Genomic DNA, 17,937 nt, shown 5'->3' with positions numbered 1-17,937 from the left:
TCTTGCTTCTCCTAAATTCAGCAAACGCCTCCTTCCTGTCGCGAACCACGGATTCACATTCCACATCCCACCATTTATGAGATCTCTTATGTATAATTGGAGCCCCCTCGCGTACTGGGTCGGTCGAGACCTTGCGTCTGCCCGAGGCGGTGGCAACCGATCTCCTGAGGATATCAATAAATTGGCGATAATACCCTTCGAAGTCGCTCTCGAATAGCTCGATATTTGGGAGGAGGGAGGAGGTAATCTCTCCCTCAACCAAGTCGCCAAATTCGGACCAAACGGTTCTCTTGGATGAAATTCTGTTTGTAAGTTTTCTATATGTCTGCACAGGGTTATTGAAACAAAAAGAGATAGGATAGTGATCACTATCCCAAGTTTCCTCCATCTGTTGGTACGTAACTCGATCAATGACACCCCTCGTACCGAACATGAGATCTATATTAGAATCTCGTTGTCCGCATAAACCAGCCCGAGATTTAGTATCTGTGTTTATGCAGAAAAATTCCTCATCCGTCATGGTCTCGTATAACAGGTCGCCACCATCCTTGGTAGAGTGACAGTTCCACGCGATATTGTGAGCATTGAAGTCTCCTAAAATGACAGAGTCGATTGATTTGTCGCCAATGGCGTTAACAATAGAATTTAGGTCCCGTCTCGTTATAGACCCACGGGGGTGTCTATAAATGGCCAACACATTCACATTCCTGTATAAGTTTTTCGTTTTGATACCCACCACATCATAACCCGCAGGAATATTAGTCACGGTGAGAACGTCAAATTGGACATGATTGCGGACGGAAACCGAAACGCCACCGCTGCGAAGCAGGTTCGCGCTATGCACCGTCCTAAAGCCAGAAAAGTTAACATGATTACTATCGGTACTTACTATCGGTATCTTGTCTCAGTTAGCACCACCATATCAAAGTCCATGACTCGTTTAGTGAGTTCGTCTTTACTGGTCTGGTATCCTCGGCAGTTCCACATTAAAAGATTGAATTATGTAACTAGGAGGGAGTAGGTTCTCTCTCCTGTCCTGTCGTGCTCTCATTGCAACCTCCTCGTCTTCCCATCGGCAAAGGTCACTGGAATTCGTCAAGGCGTCCATTAAAAATTCTCTTACTTCTGGTGTTCTGCGTAATATTTGCAGAACAATGTCCAACGCGTCTCTAACATAGCGGTCCTGCAAGCGAGGAGGATTTTCTCGCGCTGCAGCCGCATCTCCACGGATAACATCCGACCAAGCGGCTCCATTTCGAGATGCTGACAAAACAATACCTCTCTTTTCTTTGGTGATTGCACCCGCTCGTGTGTCAAATTGCTTATAGTGGTCCCTCACCACATTGGAATAAGGCACCTGTGTGACCCTGGGTCTCCTGTCTCTACGCTGGGGAGAGCTGTGAGCATCCTCTGCGCGGGGTTTCCATGGCGCAGGCTCCCGCCGTCCGTTACTTTCCCCACTCTCCGCTTCTCCGTGAGTTTTGCCCCTGGGGGAGGCTGGTAGAGACGGCCAGGCGTCCGGGCTCAAAAATCTATCGTACGCCCTGGGGGGAGCTGCGTTGTCACCCTCAACAATCCGTAGTGCGCTGTGGTAAGAAATATTTTTGTATGCCATCACGACGTTAATGTTTTTATTTTTTTCATTCGCAGGGCAGTTTCTAAATGTAGACTTGTGAGGGCCTCCACAATTGTAGCAATGCATAGGCTTGTCACACTGGCCGTGGGACTTGTCCCCGCAAACGATACACCGTGTGTCGCTTTTACATGCGATTTTTGTGTGTCCGAATCTAAAACAATTATAACATTGCTTAGCTTGTGGAACGTACGGTCTTACCCTTAATCCCACGCCGTTAGTAAAAATCTTGAGGTCCTGAACTTTCTTATCCTTCCTAGTAATAATGATATTATCTGTAGCCAATAAAGAAGACTTCTTGGTCGTAGGGTCCCACTTTCGTCGGTACATACTTTTTCATATTTTTTCTGGGAAGAGAGATTTTAACCCCGCCGAGGCATTGAGGTATCTCCCACCCTGGCTGTTCCGCTTCTTCACGATGTAAAGCCGCAGGTCCTTTCACGTGTGGTACGCGTGACGAGATGTCATCAGGTACATACGTTCTAATTTAAGGATATTTGATTTGTCCTGTATTACCGACCACAGGTTGATGATCGACGATGGCCAGTCTGTAATAACACCTTTACAAATCACGGAACGTTGCTCTAAATGAGCTTTTAATTTGACAGGGTCAAGCTTGTCAATAATATCCAGTGCCCGATTGGCATCAGAAAAATCCTTAAATGTAGCCTCTGCCGAGAAATGATTAAGCATATCGACCGATATTGGGAAAACGCGGTGTTCCACAAGGATCGACCAGATTTTTATTTGATTCCTACCTTTTTTCGTAGTCGTTTGGTCGGGAGGCAGTCGGAGAGTAATTTTAGCATTACCTTTGAAGTCGTCCTCAAATCTTGCAAAACGATGCGCGTCAGGCATTGGGTTTCTAGAATCCCATTTTTTCAAAGCGGAGCCGTTAACTAAGTAGGCTTCCTTGTCGAGAAATTCAGGCAAAATATTTGCGTTCGTATCACGCACGTCAACACTGCTCTTCACGTGATCCTCACGCGGCGTTAATTATCATATTTAGAAGTTATAGGCTATGAGAAATGTGGAAACTGCACAAATGCGTGCGGAACAACTATGTTTCGTTCTCAGCTATGTTTTAGAGATATATGTCTATATATAAGATATTTAAGAGAAAAGAAAAATATAGATATCGTGTAATCGACACTTCGCTAGAATTAAAAATAAATTAATTTGAATACGTAAGTAATGTTCAAGAGGAATACAGTCCCATACAGCACAAAAAGTTGAAACAACGTTGCTGAGACATTGCAATGTTGAATGTTAAAGTATAAATATCTTTCTAACGTTGAATCTATGTTGATTCTTCTATAGTGATTCTTTATGTTGCTACAACATTCAACATATTATTAATCTTTTGAAATTCGAATAAAGATATTAAAAAAATATATATATATTTATTTATATATATTTATATATATATTTATTAATAATTATTTACATATATATATATATATATATATATATATATATATATGTTAATAATTATTTTATATATCCTCATATCGTCGTTATCGCTGCCATTTCCACAGGGCGGGGTCGCTTGATTTATAAAAAGATCGCGGTCCCGATCCTGCCCGGTCTGTTCCGGAATATTAATCTCCACAACCATATTCGTCTCACTCGAATGAGAACGTAAATCAGGGGGAAGATTGCACCTCCTATTCAATTCCTCGTCCCGCTGTTTCTTTGATGTGGAGTTTTTTCGGCTTCTTGACACCTTCCAATCCGCCACGTTTTCTTCCGTCCTAAGTTCCTTCGTGATCTCGTCGAATTCTTGCTCAGAAAAGCTGGTTCTCATCTTCTTGTGAGTAGCACGTGTAACGTCATCCGAAGTGTGAGTGTCATCACGTGATCGTAACGAGTCTCGCATTAGTGGATCCATTTACTAATTTATATATTAAATGCTCCCCCTCCGAGAGGGGAGCGATAATCTGTAGAGAATATATAAAATTCCCCCTTAAGGTAGCTTTAATACACCCTCCCAGCAATGCACCGCCGATCGCAATCCCAACACTAAAGGGCACGGGTCAGAAAGATAGAGAACTCGCGTCACCTGCGTCCGTCTCGTACGGCGGTTCGAGCCGAACTCCGTAACCTAATAAATATCTCTTGTAGGTTAGGAATCAAACGAATTTATCGATATATGATTTATATAATAAAAAGAATTATTAATACACTATAGAACTTAAATATATATACCAACTCTTACCTTAGAAGTCTATTCTCCTATTTTTGTAGGCTAGAGTATATATTTCTCACACTTTACAAAGAGACCCAGAGTGTACCGGTACTAACGGATCGAGACGTATGTACGACGATCGATGGATGATCGATTCGGCGCATGCGCCCACGTTATATGGCTGATGTATACATCAAGGACACACCACATGTGTACAGATGTATATTTGGTTGGCGCTCGCTTGTATATAGTCAATATCATCATCCTTAGTGTTAGTTGTATATACTAGTTAATAAGTTGCATGTATTATTAGCGTACATTGGTCAAAACGTTACCGTCGGTAACACCAAAATCGTAATTTGTGACTCGCGCGAGACGTTGGCGGATCGCGATAAATAGGCAACACTCGCGCGACTCACCCGACTCGTGCTGCCCGTCCGCGGGTGGCCCGCCCAATTGCTGGAAACGTTGGTACTCGCTCGCGCCGCAATTCGCAGGTGCGTGAGACGATGGAGTACCGGAGCACACATTCGCTGTTCGAACGCGAACTCGTCAACTCACATTTTGGAGCACGCGGAGTCAACTCCCTTCGAGCCCGTGCTTTGCTTGCCTGTTCTGTCCGCTGCACCGCTCGCCTGTCTATCTCGGGCCTTGCCTACCTTCCTGCACTGCTTGCTTGTCTATCGTGCCTTGCCTGCTTGCTTGCCGGCTCGCCTTCTCGCTTACAACGGAGGGCTTACCCGAGGAAAGGACGAAGGAGAGAGGAATAGATAGAGAGACGAGAGAACACCATCCGAGAAGGCAACGGGCAACGAACGGTGAGTCGCTTGGCTTTGCATTTTTCACTCGCGCTTTCGCTTTCGTTTTGCATGTCGTTACATCTCGTGAGGGAACGGTCCCTCTGGTCCTTCGAGTTATCGCTACACGCTTTAGACCATTCGCGAATCCGGGGCGACTAATACCCCCCCGAGCATTGGTCCTTCGAGCCGGATCTTTTCCTTCTCGCGTTAGAAAATTCCGCCGACCTTTCGCGCGAATCGCAAAACATCGCCTAATCATTGTAAATCGTCTCGTCGTATCGATTAATCAGCGCGTGCAATTGTTCGCTTGCGCGCGTGCCATTCGTCGACCACTTTCGCTATCGTATCGGGTGATCGGCGCGTGCACGCTCCTCCTGCGTGATATCTCTCGTCCTTCGTCGCACTCGGCACGTTGCGACGAAGATATCCGCGTAATTGTAATTTCGCTTACGCGCGTGCCATTACTCGATCACTTTCGCTCGTCTCATCGATCGTTATCGATCTCGCAAGTCCATCGGGACATTACATCGAATAATCGGCGTGTGCCCCTCGCGTGATATCTCTCGTCCTTCGTCGCACTCGGCACGTTGCGACGAAGATATCCGCGTAATTGTATCTCGTTCGCGCGCACGCCATTACCTCGATCCTTCGCGCTAATCGCTGCATAATCGTTGCAGCCCTTGGTAATAGGGAATAATCGGTGCGTGCACGCTCACCGCGCGTGATATCTCTCGTCCTTCGTCGCACTCGGCACGTTGCGACGAAGACATCCGCGTAATTGTATCTCGTTCGCGCGCACGCCATTACCTCGATCCTTCGCGCTAATCGCTGCATAATCGGCACGTTGAGACGAAGATATCCGCGCAACTAATTTCCGGCGCGTGCCATTATTCAAGCTCTGCGGCGTAACTCTGCGTAATTGTTGCAGATTTCGCAGTAAAAACTTAATTGCGAAAGGCGATCGAATATTCGATAATATTCCATCGCCGTCAATCTTTCGTTCCGAACTCGAGTCGTCCGCCCCCCCTCGACCTTGGCGAGCGGCGCGGTGCTTTCGCTCATTGTTCGGCTGTTTTGGTCTCCGCATTCCAAAGCGAGACATACTTCGTACGTTGTTGTGCTGGCTGCCATCCCCTGGCTTATATTCGACTCTCGAATTCGTCGTTTCCTTCTCACGTTTGTGTATTTGTATTTCGCTAACGGCCGACGAGCATAACACTATTTGTGCCGCGCGTTTCACGAACGGCCTTCAACTCAAGACATTAAATATCGTACTTCAAGACATTAAGTATCGTACTTCGATTTGAAAATGAATCGGGGCTGCAAATCGCGACGCGAACTGTGCATGCGGCGGATGCAGGAAATACATAAATATTCGGTGCTCGCGGTGGACAACGTGGCTCTGAGACCAATCTTTCTCGTTCGTTATCCGACGGTAGCCCAATTAGTTCAGGATTTTGAGGAGGCCCACCTCCAAGTAATACAAGACGCGACGGACGAGGAATTCGCCATCGAAGACGCGAAACGTGACGAGTTCGACCAGATGCGTTTCGCGGTAATAGGGCGATACGAAAGCTTCGCTCCCGCGCGGGGGACCGACGAGTCCTCGCGGGGCGCGCCGCAAATGCATCACTCCGCAATCAAATTGCCGAAGATCGCCCTCCCTCAATTCAAAGGGGATCTTGGCCAATGGCCATCGTTCATCGCGCTGTACAACAAGGCGATCCACGAAAATCGCAGCGTGTCCGCTATCGAGAAATATCAGTACTTGTTGGCCTCGCTATCGGGGGAGGCTCTCGGCATCGTAAGAAACTTGCCGCTGACCGCGGAAAATTACGAGATCGCGTATGATGCGCTTTGAGAGCGCTATCAGAACAAACGCAGGTTAGCAACGCAGTACTGGCGTTCGTTTGTACACGCCAAGCCGTTGGTTGCGGATTCCGCCGAATCCCTCCGCGCGTTATTGGACGTGTTCACCGAGAACACGCGGCGCCCTGAGTATGCTGGATTATCCTGTGGAGGCGTGGGACTTTATGCTGCTAAATCACTTATTAGAGAAGCTCACTCCTACGCTACGGGAGAAGTTCGAAGCGGCCCACATGACCGTGGAATCGCCGCGGTACGATCACTTAACGAAATTTCTGGCGGGATACTGTACGGTTCTCGCGTCGGCATCAAACTCTTCGGCGCAGTCGAGTAAATCAAAACCTCAGCCGCCAAAGAAGGCCGCATCGACCACCTCGCTCGTCGTCCAAAACGCCGCGTGTCCTAAGTGCACGGAGCAGCATTTGCTGACTAAGTGCCCCGTTTTTCTGCAGCTCTCGGTCCAGGAGCGGTACAACTTCGCTCGTGAACAGGGACTTTGTTTAAATTGCCTCCGCGCGGGACATAACTTGAGGAATTGCTCTAGCACTTTTACCTGCCGGTCTTGTCGGGCGAAACACCACTCGCTCCTGCATTTCGGGCAGACCAGCGTCCCGCCTCTTGCGGCCGCCCTGGCGGTCACTCCGGTCGCTGACAATCCCGCGGCTCCGGTGGATACGGGCGATAAACCGATCTTCTCCATGGCCAGCATTTCGAATCGCGTGGTCTTGCTGTCGACCGTTCGTGCGGAGGCCCTCGACGTTCACGGCAGGGTCTTCCCGGTGCGCATATTGCTCGATAGCGCGAGTCAGGCGAATTTCGTTACGGAAAGTTGCGCTCAAAGGGGCGGCTTCTCTCGGACAAGGCATCGCGCGACGGTGTTAGGCATTGGCGAAACGAAGGCCGCCACTACGAGGGGCCTCACCTCATTCGTTATCCGGGTACAAAATAAAACCGACATTCGATTCCCGGTTGAAGCCACCGTGCTTCCCCGCATCACCTCGCCGTTGCCCAGTAGCCGAGTCGAATTTAAATCGTGGGATCACCTGCGGGGACTGTCGCTCGCAGATCCGGAATTCTATTTGCCCGGTTCTATCGATGTGCTACTAGGGGCGGAATCTGTCGTGTCCGTGTTACGCGACGGGCGGCGTACCGGCAAAACCGGAGAACCGGACGCCTTTAACACAGCATTCGGCTGGGTCTTGATAGGCGCGGTCTCTCCATCACTGCACGAGCAATCTTTGCGCTCCTTCGCCACTACTATTGAGTCGATTGACGCCGCGGTGGGGCAGTTCTGGAAATTGGAAGAGGTTCCCGAATCTATTCCTTGCTCCGAGCAGGATCGGCGTTGCAAGGAGATCTTCGACCGAACCACTTATCGCGACCATTCGGGTCGCTTCGTTGTCTCGTACCCGTTCATCTCGGGCCTCCCTACGTTCGTGGATTCTCGATCGATAGCCGTCAATCGACTACGCGCACTCGAGCGTCGTTTCAAATCAAATGGGGAACTTCGAGATAGCTATAACGCATTCATGCAGGATTACTTAGATAACGGCCACATGGAGCTAGCGAGCGATCCCTTCCCCGCGGACGGTCGCGTGTATTATTTGCCCCATTACGGGGTTTACAAGCTAGACAGCACTACTACAAAACTTCGCGTCGTTTTCGATGCTTCGTCGAAATGCCCGAACGGGCTATCCTTAAACGATACCTTGCTCAGTGGCCCGAAATTGCAGCCCGACATAGTCGCGGTCCTACTCCTCTTTTGCGCTGAGCCCGTGGTCATTACCGCCGACGTGAAACAAATGTTCCAGCAGATCTGGATACACCCGAAGCAGCGCGATTATCAGCGTATCGTCTGGCGCTTTTCGGAATCAGAGCCAATCCTCGATTACTTACTCAAGACGGTCACATTCGGTACAAAGGCCTCTCCGTTTCTAGCGATTTATTGCTTGCTCAAATTAGCTCACGATAATAGGAGCAAGTATCCGTTGGTGTACGCGGCGCTACTCGAGTCGCTCTACGTGGACGACGTCGTCGTCAGTGTCCGCACCGTCGAACAAGCTATTGCGCTCCGCGATCAATTGCTCGAGTTATTTCGGAGTGCCGGCTTTGAGTTGCGAAAGTGGGCGAGTAGCCACCCCGCCGCGTTGGGGGGTCTCGATCCGGAAATCTGTAGTCAGAAGACGCTTTCTTTCGAGTCGGCCGATGATCAAGCACTTAAGGTCCTGGGCCTTCGTTGGCACTCGCAGTCAGATAGCTTCGGGTTTCAGCTTAACCCTCTGACTCGAAAATGCACAAAACGTACAATATTATCGGAGGTAGCGCGTATCTTTGACCCCTTGGGATTTTTGGCGCCGCTGACATTTACCGCGAAGCGATTAATCCAACGTTTGTGGACTTTAAAGCTCGAGTGGGACGACGAACCTCCATCAGATGTTCGCCGTCAATGGGAACGCTATCAATCGGAGTTCGACGCGCTAGCTTCCCTGCGTATACCTCGTACCTTTCCCACGGGCGATAACGTTCGGCGCGAGATACACGGCTTTTGCGACGCGAGCGAACAGGGATATGGTGCAGTCGTGTACCTACGTCTTGTCTCTCCTTCGGGGATTAAGATCGTGATACTTTCTACTAAATCTAAGGTGGCTCCGTTGCGAGCTATCTCTCTTCCCCGCTTAGAGCTCTGCGCTGCGTTGCTTCTTGCGAACCTGATCGCTTACGTCCGTCAGGTCCTGCAAGGACATATAGACATAGATGATGAGTATGCCTGGTCCGATGCCAAGGTTGCTCTAGCTTGGATCCGTTCTTCCCCGCACCGATGGAAAACCTTCGTTCGCAATCGCGTTGCTCGGATACAGGAGAAACTCGCAGTATCGGCTTGGAACCACGTTGCCACTGAGTGCAATCCAGCCGACCACTGCTCGCGTGGACTTTTTCCTCGTGAACTTGCGGCAAATTCGTTATGGTAAAGAGGCCCTGAGTGGCTGGAGGAGTTCGAGCCCCGCGCCGAGCTTGTGCTGTCGGAAGACATCCTTCCCCGCGAGGAGGAACGGATCACATCCCTCGTCGCGCTCGATCCATCGCACCCGCTATATTCATTATTAGATAGATTTTCGTCACTAGATAAGATTTGTAGAATAGTAGCGTATCTCCTAAGATTCACAGGTCGATCCGGGGCCAAGCCGGTGCCCGTGACCTTGGCCGTGGATCAACTCGAAGCGCATTCAGCATTATTAGTAGTAGTAAGACTCGTTCAGTCGGAAGCATTTCGCGACGAGATTGATAGCATTAGAAACGGGAATAGACTACCCAAGCCTTTTCTCAAACTTGCTCCTTTTCTTGACCCAACGGGTATCCTCAGGGTGGGCGGCAGACTCATCCACTCGGGATTGACGTACGAGGCCAAACACCCTGTGCTGCTACCAAATAAACCCGACTGACCGAGCTCGTCATAGAACAGGTACACCGTACGAATTTACACCCAGGTAGACGCACGATTCAGTGTTTGCTCGCCCAGCGGTTTTGGATAATCGGAGTACATCGCGCGATCCGACGCCTCGCCGGTTGCTACAGATGCTTCCGAGCGAATCCTCGCGCTCTTCAACCCTCCATGGCAGACCTCCCCGTCGAACGGGTTAGGGCAGTCAAGCCATTTTCAATTAGCGGTGTAGATTTCGCGGGACCGTTCTTGATAGTTCCTCCTTCAAGGCTTATGTATGCCTATTCGTTTTAGAAGTCGCTTCTCGTTATCCACCGAATCCTTTCTTGTATCCGTTCCCTCTCCCGACCGGACTCCGCTGTCGACAAATCGCTTAGGACGGTGGCGGCTAGCACAGCGGATGCACCAGGTTAGTGCTTATCAAGGACGATAACGCGTCCCCTTTGCGCTGGAAACGCGGCCGTGTGGAAGCGCTCCACTCCGGTAGTGATGGAGTCCCGCGTGTCGCCACGGTTCGGGTGGCGGACGGCTCGATCTTGCGCCCCTTGGTGAAATTGTGCCCCCTGCCGATGGGCACAACACCACGGGCCACGGATTCGGAGGAATAAAATACAATGCGTTGTATTTTGGTGGGCGGCATGGTTGGCGCTCGCTTGTATATAGTCAATATCAGCATCCTTAGTGTTAGTTGTATATACTAGTTAATAAGTTGCATGTATTATTAGCGTACATTGGTCAAAACGTTACCGTCGGTAACACCAAAATCGTAATTTGTGACTCGCGCGAGACGTTGACGGATCGCGATAAATAGGCAACACTCGCGCGACTCACCCGACTCGTGCTGCCCGTCCGCGGGTGGCCCGCCCAATTGCTGGAAACGTTGGTACTCGCTCGCGCCGCAATTCGCAGGTGCGTGAGACGATGGAGTACCGGAGCACACATTCGCTGTTCGAACGCGAACTCGTCAACTCACATTTTGGAGCACGCGGAGTCGACTCCCTTCGAGCCCGTGCTTTGCTTGCCTGTTCTGTCCGCTGCACCGCTCGCCTGTCTATCTCGGGCCTTGCCTACCTTCCTGCACTGCTTGCTTGTCTATCGTGCCTTGCCTGCTTGCTTGCCGGCTCGCCTTCTCGCTTACAACGGAGGGCTTACCCGAGGGAAGGACGAAGGAGAGAGGAATAGATAGAGAGACGAGAGAACACCATCCGAGAAGGCAACGGGCAACGAACGGTGAGTCGCTTGGCTTTGCATTTTTCACTCGCGCTTTCGCTTTCGTTTTGCATGTCGTTACATCTCGTGAGGGAACGGTCCCTCTGGTCCTTCGAGTTATCGCTACACGCTTTAGACCATTCGCGAATCCGGGGCGACTAATACCCCCCCGAGCAATATTATAAACACGAAATCCTATAAACCAAAAAGTTTTGTCCGATGACAAATAAATTAAAACCGGTAGGGCAAAATTAATGTAAGTAAATAAGCGGATATATATAAGCATGGATAAAATAATTTATTTTGTGCAATAATTATAGTGCAATATAAATTTAAATGTTTCAAAAAAGGCTATTAAAACTATTATATATATTAGATAAAACAAATTATTTGAAAGGAAAAATTTACTAAATATTTTTGTCTGTAGAAACGTAAAAAATACGTTTCTTAAATCATGGTTTCAAAAACGTTTTTGTTTAAACGTTTCTTAATGGTTCTTTACGGTTATGAAACAATAGAAACGTTCAAAAAACGTATATGAAACTAATATGTGCTACCTGGGATTAAGAGATCGTGAGAGTAAGAGTGTTGGAAACACAGCGATTTATCGATATATGAAAGATAGTGCGCTGCCATCTATATGGTATTGTTATATATTGGGATCGGTAATAAAGTAGAGTATTCTTAACGATGTCTATATTGAATATAATACACGTGTGTCACGCTCGACTTCCGTGAGCAACCTGACTCTCGGAGCACACGCTCCCGTACGCCGTGTCGTACAGTAGCGTACTCTCTCGTTAGGAGCCCGGATATATTACAACTCCTCCCTTTTTATTTTGAAATACATCTGTTTTTTTTTCTTAAACGCTCCGATTGTCGCAATGCAACGTCAGGTTTGCTCGCTGGTACCGCTGTACCTTTATCGCTATCATCAGTTGCCGCTCGGAATCGAACAATCTGATCGACATGTCGTTTCCATATTTTATCAGGTGCGATTTCTACTTTGAATGTTACCGGTGATAATTGTTCTATTATCGTGCCCTTTACACGTTTGTTGCTTCTAACACTAAAGTCGTCAACCATTACCGTGTCACCTGTATGGAATTCAACATTTCGATTGCCGCGTTTATTTTCCACTTGCGCTAATTGTCGTTTCCCTACGTGATCTGTAACACTTGGTTTAATTAAATCAAAACGCGTTCTTATCTCGCGCTTATACATCATGAACGCTGGTGATCTACCAGTTGTGCAATGTTCAATTGATCTGTAATCGAATAAAAAAAGATTAACAGCATAATCAAGAGATTTCCCGCTTTGCATAATTTTATCGACTTTATTTTTAAAGGTTCCCACAAAGTTCTCAGCTGCACCATTTGTTGCTGGATGATGCGGTGCTGTAAAGCTTTGTTTGATCCCGTTACTTGCACAGAAATCTCTAAATTCTTTGCTAGTAAATTGCGTACCATTGTCGGTGACTAAATGCTTTGGTAATCCGAATCTGACTAAAACTTTTTTAAACTCTTCAATAACTCTCGGTACCGTTGTGCATTTATTCATGTCGACAACTTCCGCCCACTTTGAATAAGCATCTATGATTATCATAAATATATGTCCGTGGAACGGACCTAAAAAATCAATATGTATTCTACTCCAACAATGATCTGGGTACGGCCATGGGTTTAATGGAACATTACATGGTTTCTTTCGCTCTTGCACACACACTTTACACTCTGCCGCGACATTTTCAATGTCTTTGTCTATATTCGGCCACCACACGTAATTTCTTGCCAACATTTTCATTTTTACCACCCCAAAATGTGAGGCGTGTATTTCACTTAATACGCTGTTTTTCACTGTATCTGGAACCACTATGCGATACCCCCACAATAAACATTCTTTTTCGACACACAATTCTTCTCGCTTCGTATAGAATTTTTTCTCGTATTCATTCATCTCGCTTACCGTTGGCCATGCACCATTTATATATCGAATTATATTACTCAATCGTTTATCCTTCTTTGTCTCTTTCGCAATTTCTATCGCAGTTATCGTGTTTAACGATTCCGCTACGTAATTTATCGCTGTGAATTCGTTGTCAAATATCGGAGTGCTGTCATTGATTGGAAGTCTTGAGAGTGCATCACAGTTACTATTTTCCTGTGATTTTATATACTCTATCTCATATGTAAATCTAGATAAGAAATATGCCCACCTCTGTAATCGGCTGGCTACCGTTAATGGAATTTCTTGTTTCGGACCGAAGATATAAACTAAAGGTTTATGATCTGTTCTTAATGTAATGTCTTTTCCGTAGACATAATTGTAAAATTTCTTGAACCCAAACACAATTGCACTTGCTTCCTTATCAATGATCGCACGACTTAACTCGTTTTTCGGAATAACTTTTGATGCAAACGCTATTGGCTTCTCTGTCCCGTCTTTGTACCGATGCGAAAGTATTGCGCCTAATCCGTATGTGGACGCATCGCATGATAAAATTAAATCTTCGTTCGGATCGTAATGTGCTAATACCCGCGGTGAAATCAATTCTTTTTTGACCCAGTCAAACGCTTTCTGACAATCTGCCGTCCATTTGAAAGTTTCGAGCTTTGCACAATCATAAAGTGGTTTTAATTTTTCAGCTCTATTTGGTAAGAATCTCGCGTAATACGTAATCAGACCAATAAAAGATTCTAGTTGCTTTTTTTCTTCTGGAATTGGGGCGTGTGTCATTGCTTTTACTTTTGTTTGGGATTTATGTAGCCCGTTTTTATCAATAACAAAACCCAATATGTCTAATTTCTCTTTGAAAAACTCACACTTGTTTATATTTACATGAAATCCACATTGCTCAAGTCTTTCAAATACCGCGTATAACGCTTTCAAATGATCTTCGTCATTTTTTCCTGTGCAGTATATGTTATCAAGATACGCAATTACGCCTTCAATTCCCGCTACACATCGTTCGATTTTCCGTTGGAAATCTCCCGGACCCGATGCTATACCTTCCGTCATTTTCGTGTATCTGTAGAAACCTTTATGCGTTATAATAGTTAAGTAATCCCGACTGCTTTCTTCTACTGGAATTTGCATGTAAGCATGCTGGAGATCAATTTGCGAAAACGTTTTGCCGTTTCTTAACGCTATAAAAATCTCGTCGATCAACGGTATCGGGTGTCTATCTTTAATTAACCAAGGATTTAAGGTTAATTTAAAATTGCCACAGATTCTGACTGATCCATCCGATTTTATTACTGGCACGACCGGTGTCGCCCATTCGCTAACGTCAATCTTCTCAAGATGACTTAATGAAACTAACCTTTTTAATTCGTCTTCCACTTTACTCGCTAGTGCAAAAGGTAAATGTCTCGCTTTTAATGCTACAGGCTTTGCATCTTCTTTAATTCTTAATTTTAACATCCCCTTGTTATAACAACCTGGACCCTTGCCAAACAATTTTGGAAACCTTGTTGCAAAGTCTCTAGTTACATTCAAATTAATTTTGTTGCAATCCATTAATTTATTAGTAATTTCTAACGGCCATAATCCTAATGCTTTTAACCATTGCCTACCAATTAAAATCGGACCGTTACCTTTCATTACTCTCATTTTAAGAGTTACACTTCGGTTGCCCAATTTTACATTTAAATTATCCATTATTCCCTCGTGTTCCAGTGGAACTTTACCGTACGCATTTAATGACATGTTGCTCTTTTCAATTTTACATTCCGGGAAATATTTATCTTTATCTTTCTTAGAGATCACCGTTACATACGAGCCTGTATCGATTTCCATTTTTATCGCTTTACCATTAATCGTTACCTCTAAATACATAGGATCTGCTATCATATTTACATTAGTACGGTTCATGTTACCGCTAATTCTCTCGCCGATGGTCATCGCGTAGAAGTCGTAGTCATCTTGTTGCTCTTCCTCTCGTTCTGAATCTCGTTGCAGCTGTTGAATGGACCCTTTCGCTCTGCATACTGTTGACAGGTGTCCCTTCTTATGACACGTATTGCACGTACTCTGCCGACGATGACAATCACGAGCCCAGTGATTATTTTTCCTGCAACAGTAGCATGCTGATGAGCGCTTTGGATTCGTGTTACTGCTCGCCTCTCGATTGCCCTTGGTCCCCTGCCTTGCGTTGTATCGTCGGCTGCCTCGTTTGCCACTATAAGAGCCTCTTCCCCGAGACTGGAATTGTCGGTCATTTGGTTTCGCGTGAATCTTATTCACCAATTCTTTTGTCGTCTCTGTCGTTGGATTCGTTTTATCAGTCGAGGATGCGTTTTTTTCCGCTGCTTCCAATGTAGTTGCTAATCTATACGCTGTCTCGAACGTTAGTTTATCTTCACGGAACAGTAAAGTCTTCGTCGCGTGATCTTTTAGTCCGCATACAAATTGATCTCTCAATGCTATCGAAACCTCACCAAAATTACAAGTAATTGCTAAACTTTTCAATCTTGCCGCGAACTCGGCTACTGTCTCTGTTTCTGTTTGTTGCGCCTTATGAAATTTGCACCTTTCCATCGTCTCCGACGGCTTCGGGTTCAAATGGTCGTTTATTAATTTCACCAAGTCCTTGAATGTCTTCGTACTTGGCTTATCTGGTGCGCACAGATCTCGAACAAGTTTGTAAGTGTCGGCGCTTATTTTTGTTAGCAATACCGCGGCTTGTTTCTCGTCCTTCACATCGTTAGCTACGAAATATAACTCAAGACGTTCGGCGTACATTTCCCAATCGTCCTGTCCAAGGTGAAACTCTAATTTGGTTCCACTATTGCCCGTCATTGTGTGAATAATGTTATTTCCGTGCTTATTATCGTTCTCGTCTTCAACGTCCTTTCTGTTATGTTCTGCTGCTAGCTTGTTTACTTCCTCGATGTGGGCGCGTAGAACTCTGCGTAATTTGTCGATGTTAGCCTTGGCATCAAAATTGATTTCTAATTTTTGCAGAATTTGAGTTAAATGAGCTTTTTTCAATTCTTGAATCCACGACGTTTTCGTATAGTCGATTATGTCTTTACTTGATCCCGACATTCGAAAATGATCTTTCCATTAATTACCGTTTGCTCTGCTGTTTTTTTAAGTTTCCGTCCACTCCAGCGTCTCTATTTCAGTCACACGATGTTCTCTGTCGCTGACTTCGCTAAATTAATCGTCGAGTCTTTTACCGAACACTGTACTTGTATCACCCCCGCGAATTCCGAGAATTCCTTTTACCGCGTGCCTCGTATACTGTGGTTCACGAATGCTACGTTAAAAACGTTAATCTTCCACAAAATATGCACTTGGGTTCGACAAACACTGTCCTCGTCGCCAATTGTTATATATTGGGATCGGTAATAAAGTAGAGTATTCTTAACGATGTCTATATTGAATATAATACACGTGTGTCACGCTCGACTTCCGTGAGCAACCTGACTCTCGGAGCACACGCTCCCGTACGCCGTGTCGTACAGTAGCGTACTCTCTCGTTAGGAGCCCGGATATATTACAGGTATTATCCACTAAGCAAACGATTCCGTAAACGCTCTATAGAGGCCAGATACATGGGCCTTAGTAGCGCGCGCCGTGTGTGTTGCGCGCGCATCGGCGCTGCGATACCCGATTTCCGCGTTCATTACGGAAGTGACTAGTGTGCCTGCTCGAGCTTGCGGCTCGACGATAGTCATTGGCTACGTTTACACCCAGCGACCTGATCGCGGCCTGACCTATATTGTGACCCAAAGTAGGTCTAGTTATCATTCGTTTACACCGAAAGAGACCTAAAAATTGACGGAATCGTATTTGAGATCGCCCTGAATCTTACCATATTTGACAGCTCAGTCTGAAGTTACGCCTTTAAATATTTTTATCGTTGACAGTTTGACGATTAACAAGTATTGTATTCATTAAGTTCGAATCAAGTTCATTAATTTTATATAATGACACCCGAGGAGTATTTTATACAGTTTTATTACCAATTTATTTTTGAAAATAATAGAAGAAGAAATCTTCTTTTTATGAATATTATGCGTAAAAGAAGACAGATGTGGGACAGAATTAAACGATTGCAGAGGCTCCAAATGGCAATGCTTACGCATTATGCACGCATGTTACCAATGAATAACATTTTGGAAACGTATTTAAACGCAATAAGAGTTGAAAGAAGTATATGGATGAAACTGAGGAGTAATCATTTTTGGAGTGAAATTGTTCTGACGACGTACACTGATTCAGATTGGCTAGAAAGTTTTCGAATGCGAAAGGATACATTTGATTATCTGTGTTCGTCGTTACAACCGAATTTGGAGCCAAAGCCTCTTTTCTTGAAATCAAGAGAACCGTTATCAATTCAGAAGCAAGTCGCTGTTGCATTATATAAAATGGCAAGTTGCGCAGAGTATCGGGTAGTTGGAAACGTATTTGGCATCCATAAGTCCACTGTAAAAAAATGTTTGTATCGAGTTGTAAATGCGATCAATGAATTGATAATGCCAGACTTTCTGCGAATGCCAAATGAAGTTGAAACTTCTGAAATAGCATCACGTTTTGAGAGAATTTCCCACATACCGCAAATTATCGGATGCATCGACGGTTCTCATATACCCATATTAGCACCGTCAGAGGGTTATCGGGATTACGTTAACCGTAAGGGTTGGCCTTCTTTTAATTTACAGGCAGTTGTCGATGACAAATGCAGGTGTGTATTATTTACAATTTATATTAATCACAGGATATTAATCACAGGATACTGCAGGTCATAATTAATAAATCTTCTTATGTACAGATTTAGAGATATTTGTATTCG

General features: G+C 45.8%; 2 protein-coding genes across 2 annotated transcripts; one reads left to right on the top strand and one right to left on the bottom strand.

The window, feature by feature from the left end:
• The first annotated feature begins 6,621 nt into the window (after window positions 1-6,621).
• Window positions 6,622-9,456, top strand: LOC139782215 (uncharacterized). Its single transcript, XM_071721186.1, has one exon. It carries the CDS (start codon window positions 6,622-6,624, stop codon window positions 9,454-9,456), a length of 2,835 nt encoding a protein of 944 aa, XP_071577287.1.
• A 2,902-nt stretch (window positions 9,457-12,358) lies between these two features.
• Window positions 12,359-16,184, bottom strand: LOC139782214 (uncharacterized). Its single transcript, XM_071721185.1, has 4 exons — window positions 14,144-16,184; window positions 13,958-14,044; window positions 12,560-12,763; window positions 12,359-12,402 (listed from the first exon to the last, which is right to left on the bottom strand). Exons 1-4 carry the CDS (start codon window positions 16,182-16,184, stop codon window positions 12,359-12,361), a joined length of 2,376 nt encoding a protein of 791 aa, XP_071577286.1.
• Window positions 16,185-17,937: the final 1,753 nt, after the last annotated feature.

This window comes from Temnothorax nylanderi, unplaced genomic scaffold (assembly GCF_030848795.1).
Source record: "Temnothorax nylanderi isolate EJ_2023f unplaced genomic scaffold, tnyl_v1.0 TNYL_tig0395_pilon, whole genome shotgun sequence".
In the NCBI taxonomy this organism is placed as follows: domain Eukaryota; kingdom Metazoa; phylum Arthropoda; class Insecta; order Hymenoptera; family Formicidae; genus Temnothorax; species Temnothorax nylanderi.
The sequence above is the reverse complement of the archived record's forward strand: the minus strand, read 5'-3'. Positions and strand labels throughout refer to the sequence as shown.

What these genes read in the sequence shown, in the direction of transcription:
- LOC139782214 (XM_071721185.1), bottom strand. Translation starts at nt 16,184, where the DNA reads ATGTCGGGATCAAGTAAAGACATAATCGACTATACGAAAACGTCGTGG. An exon ending in ATACACGAAAATGACGGAAG is followed by an intron (nt 14,045 to 14,143) that starts GTATAGCATCGG and finishes TATACTGCACAG; the next exon opens with GAAAAAATGACGAAGATCAT. An exon ending in TCATGTAAATATAAACAAGT is followed by an intron (nt 12,764 to 13,957) that starts GTGAGTTTTTCA and finishes TTGATTTTTTAG; the next exon opens with GTCCGTTCCACGGACATATA.
- LOC139782215 (XM_071721186.1), top strand. Translation starts at nt 6,622, where the DNA reads ATGCTGGATTATCCTGTGGAGGCGTGGGACTTTATGCTGCTAAATCAC.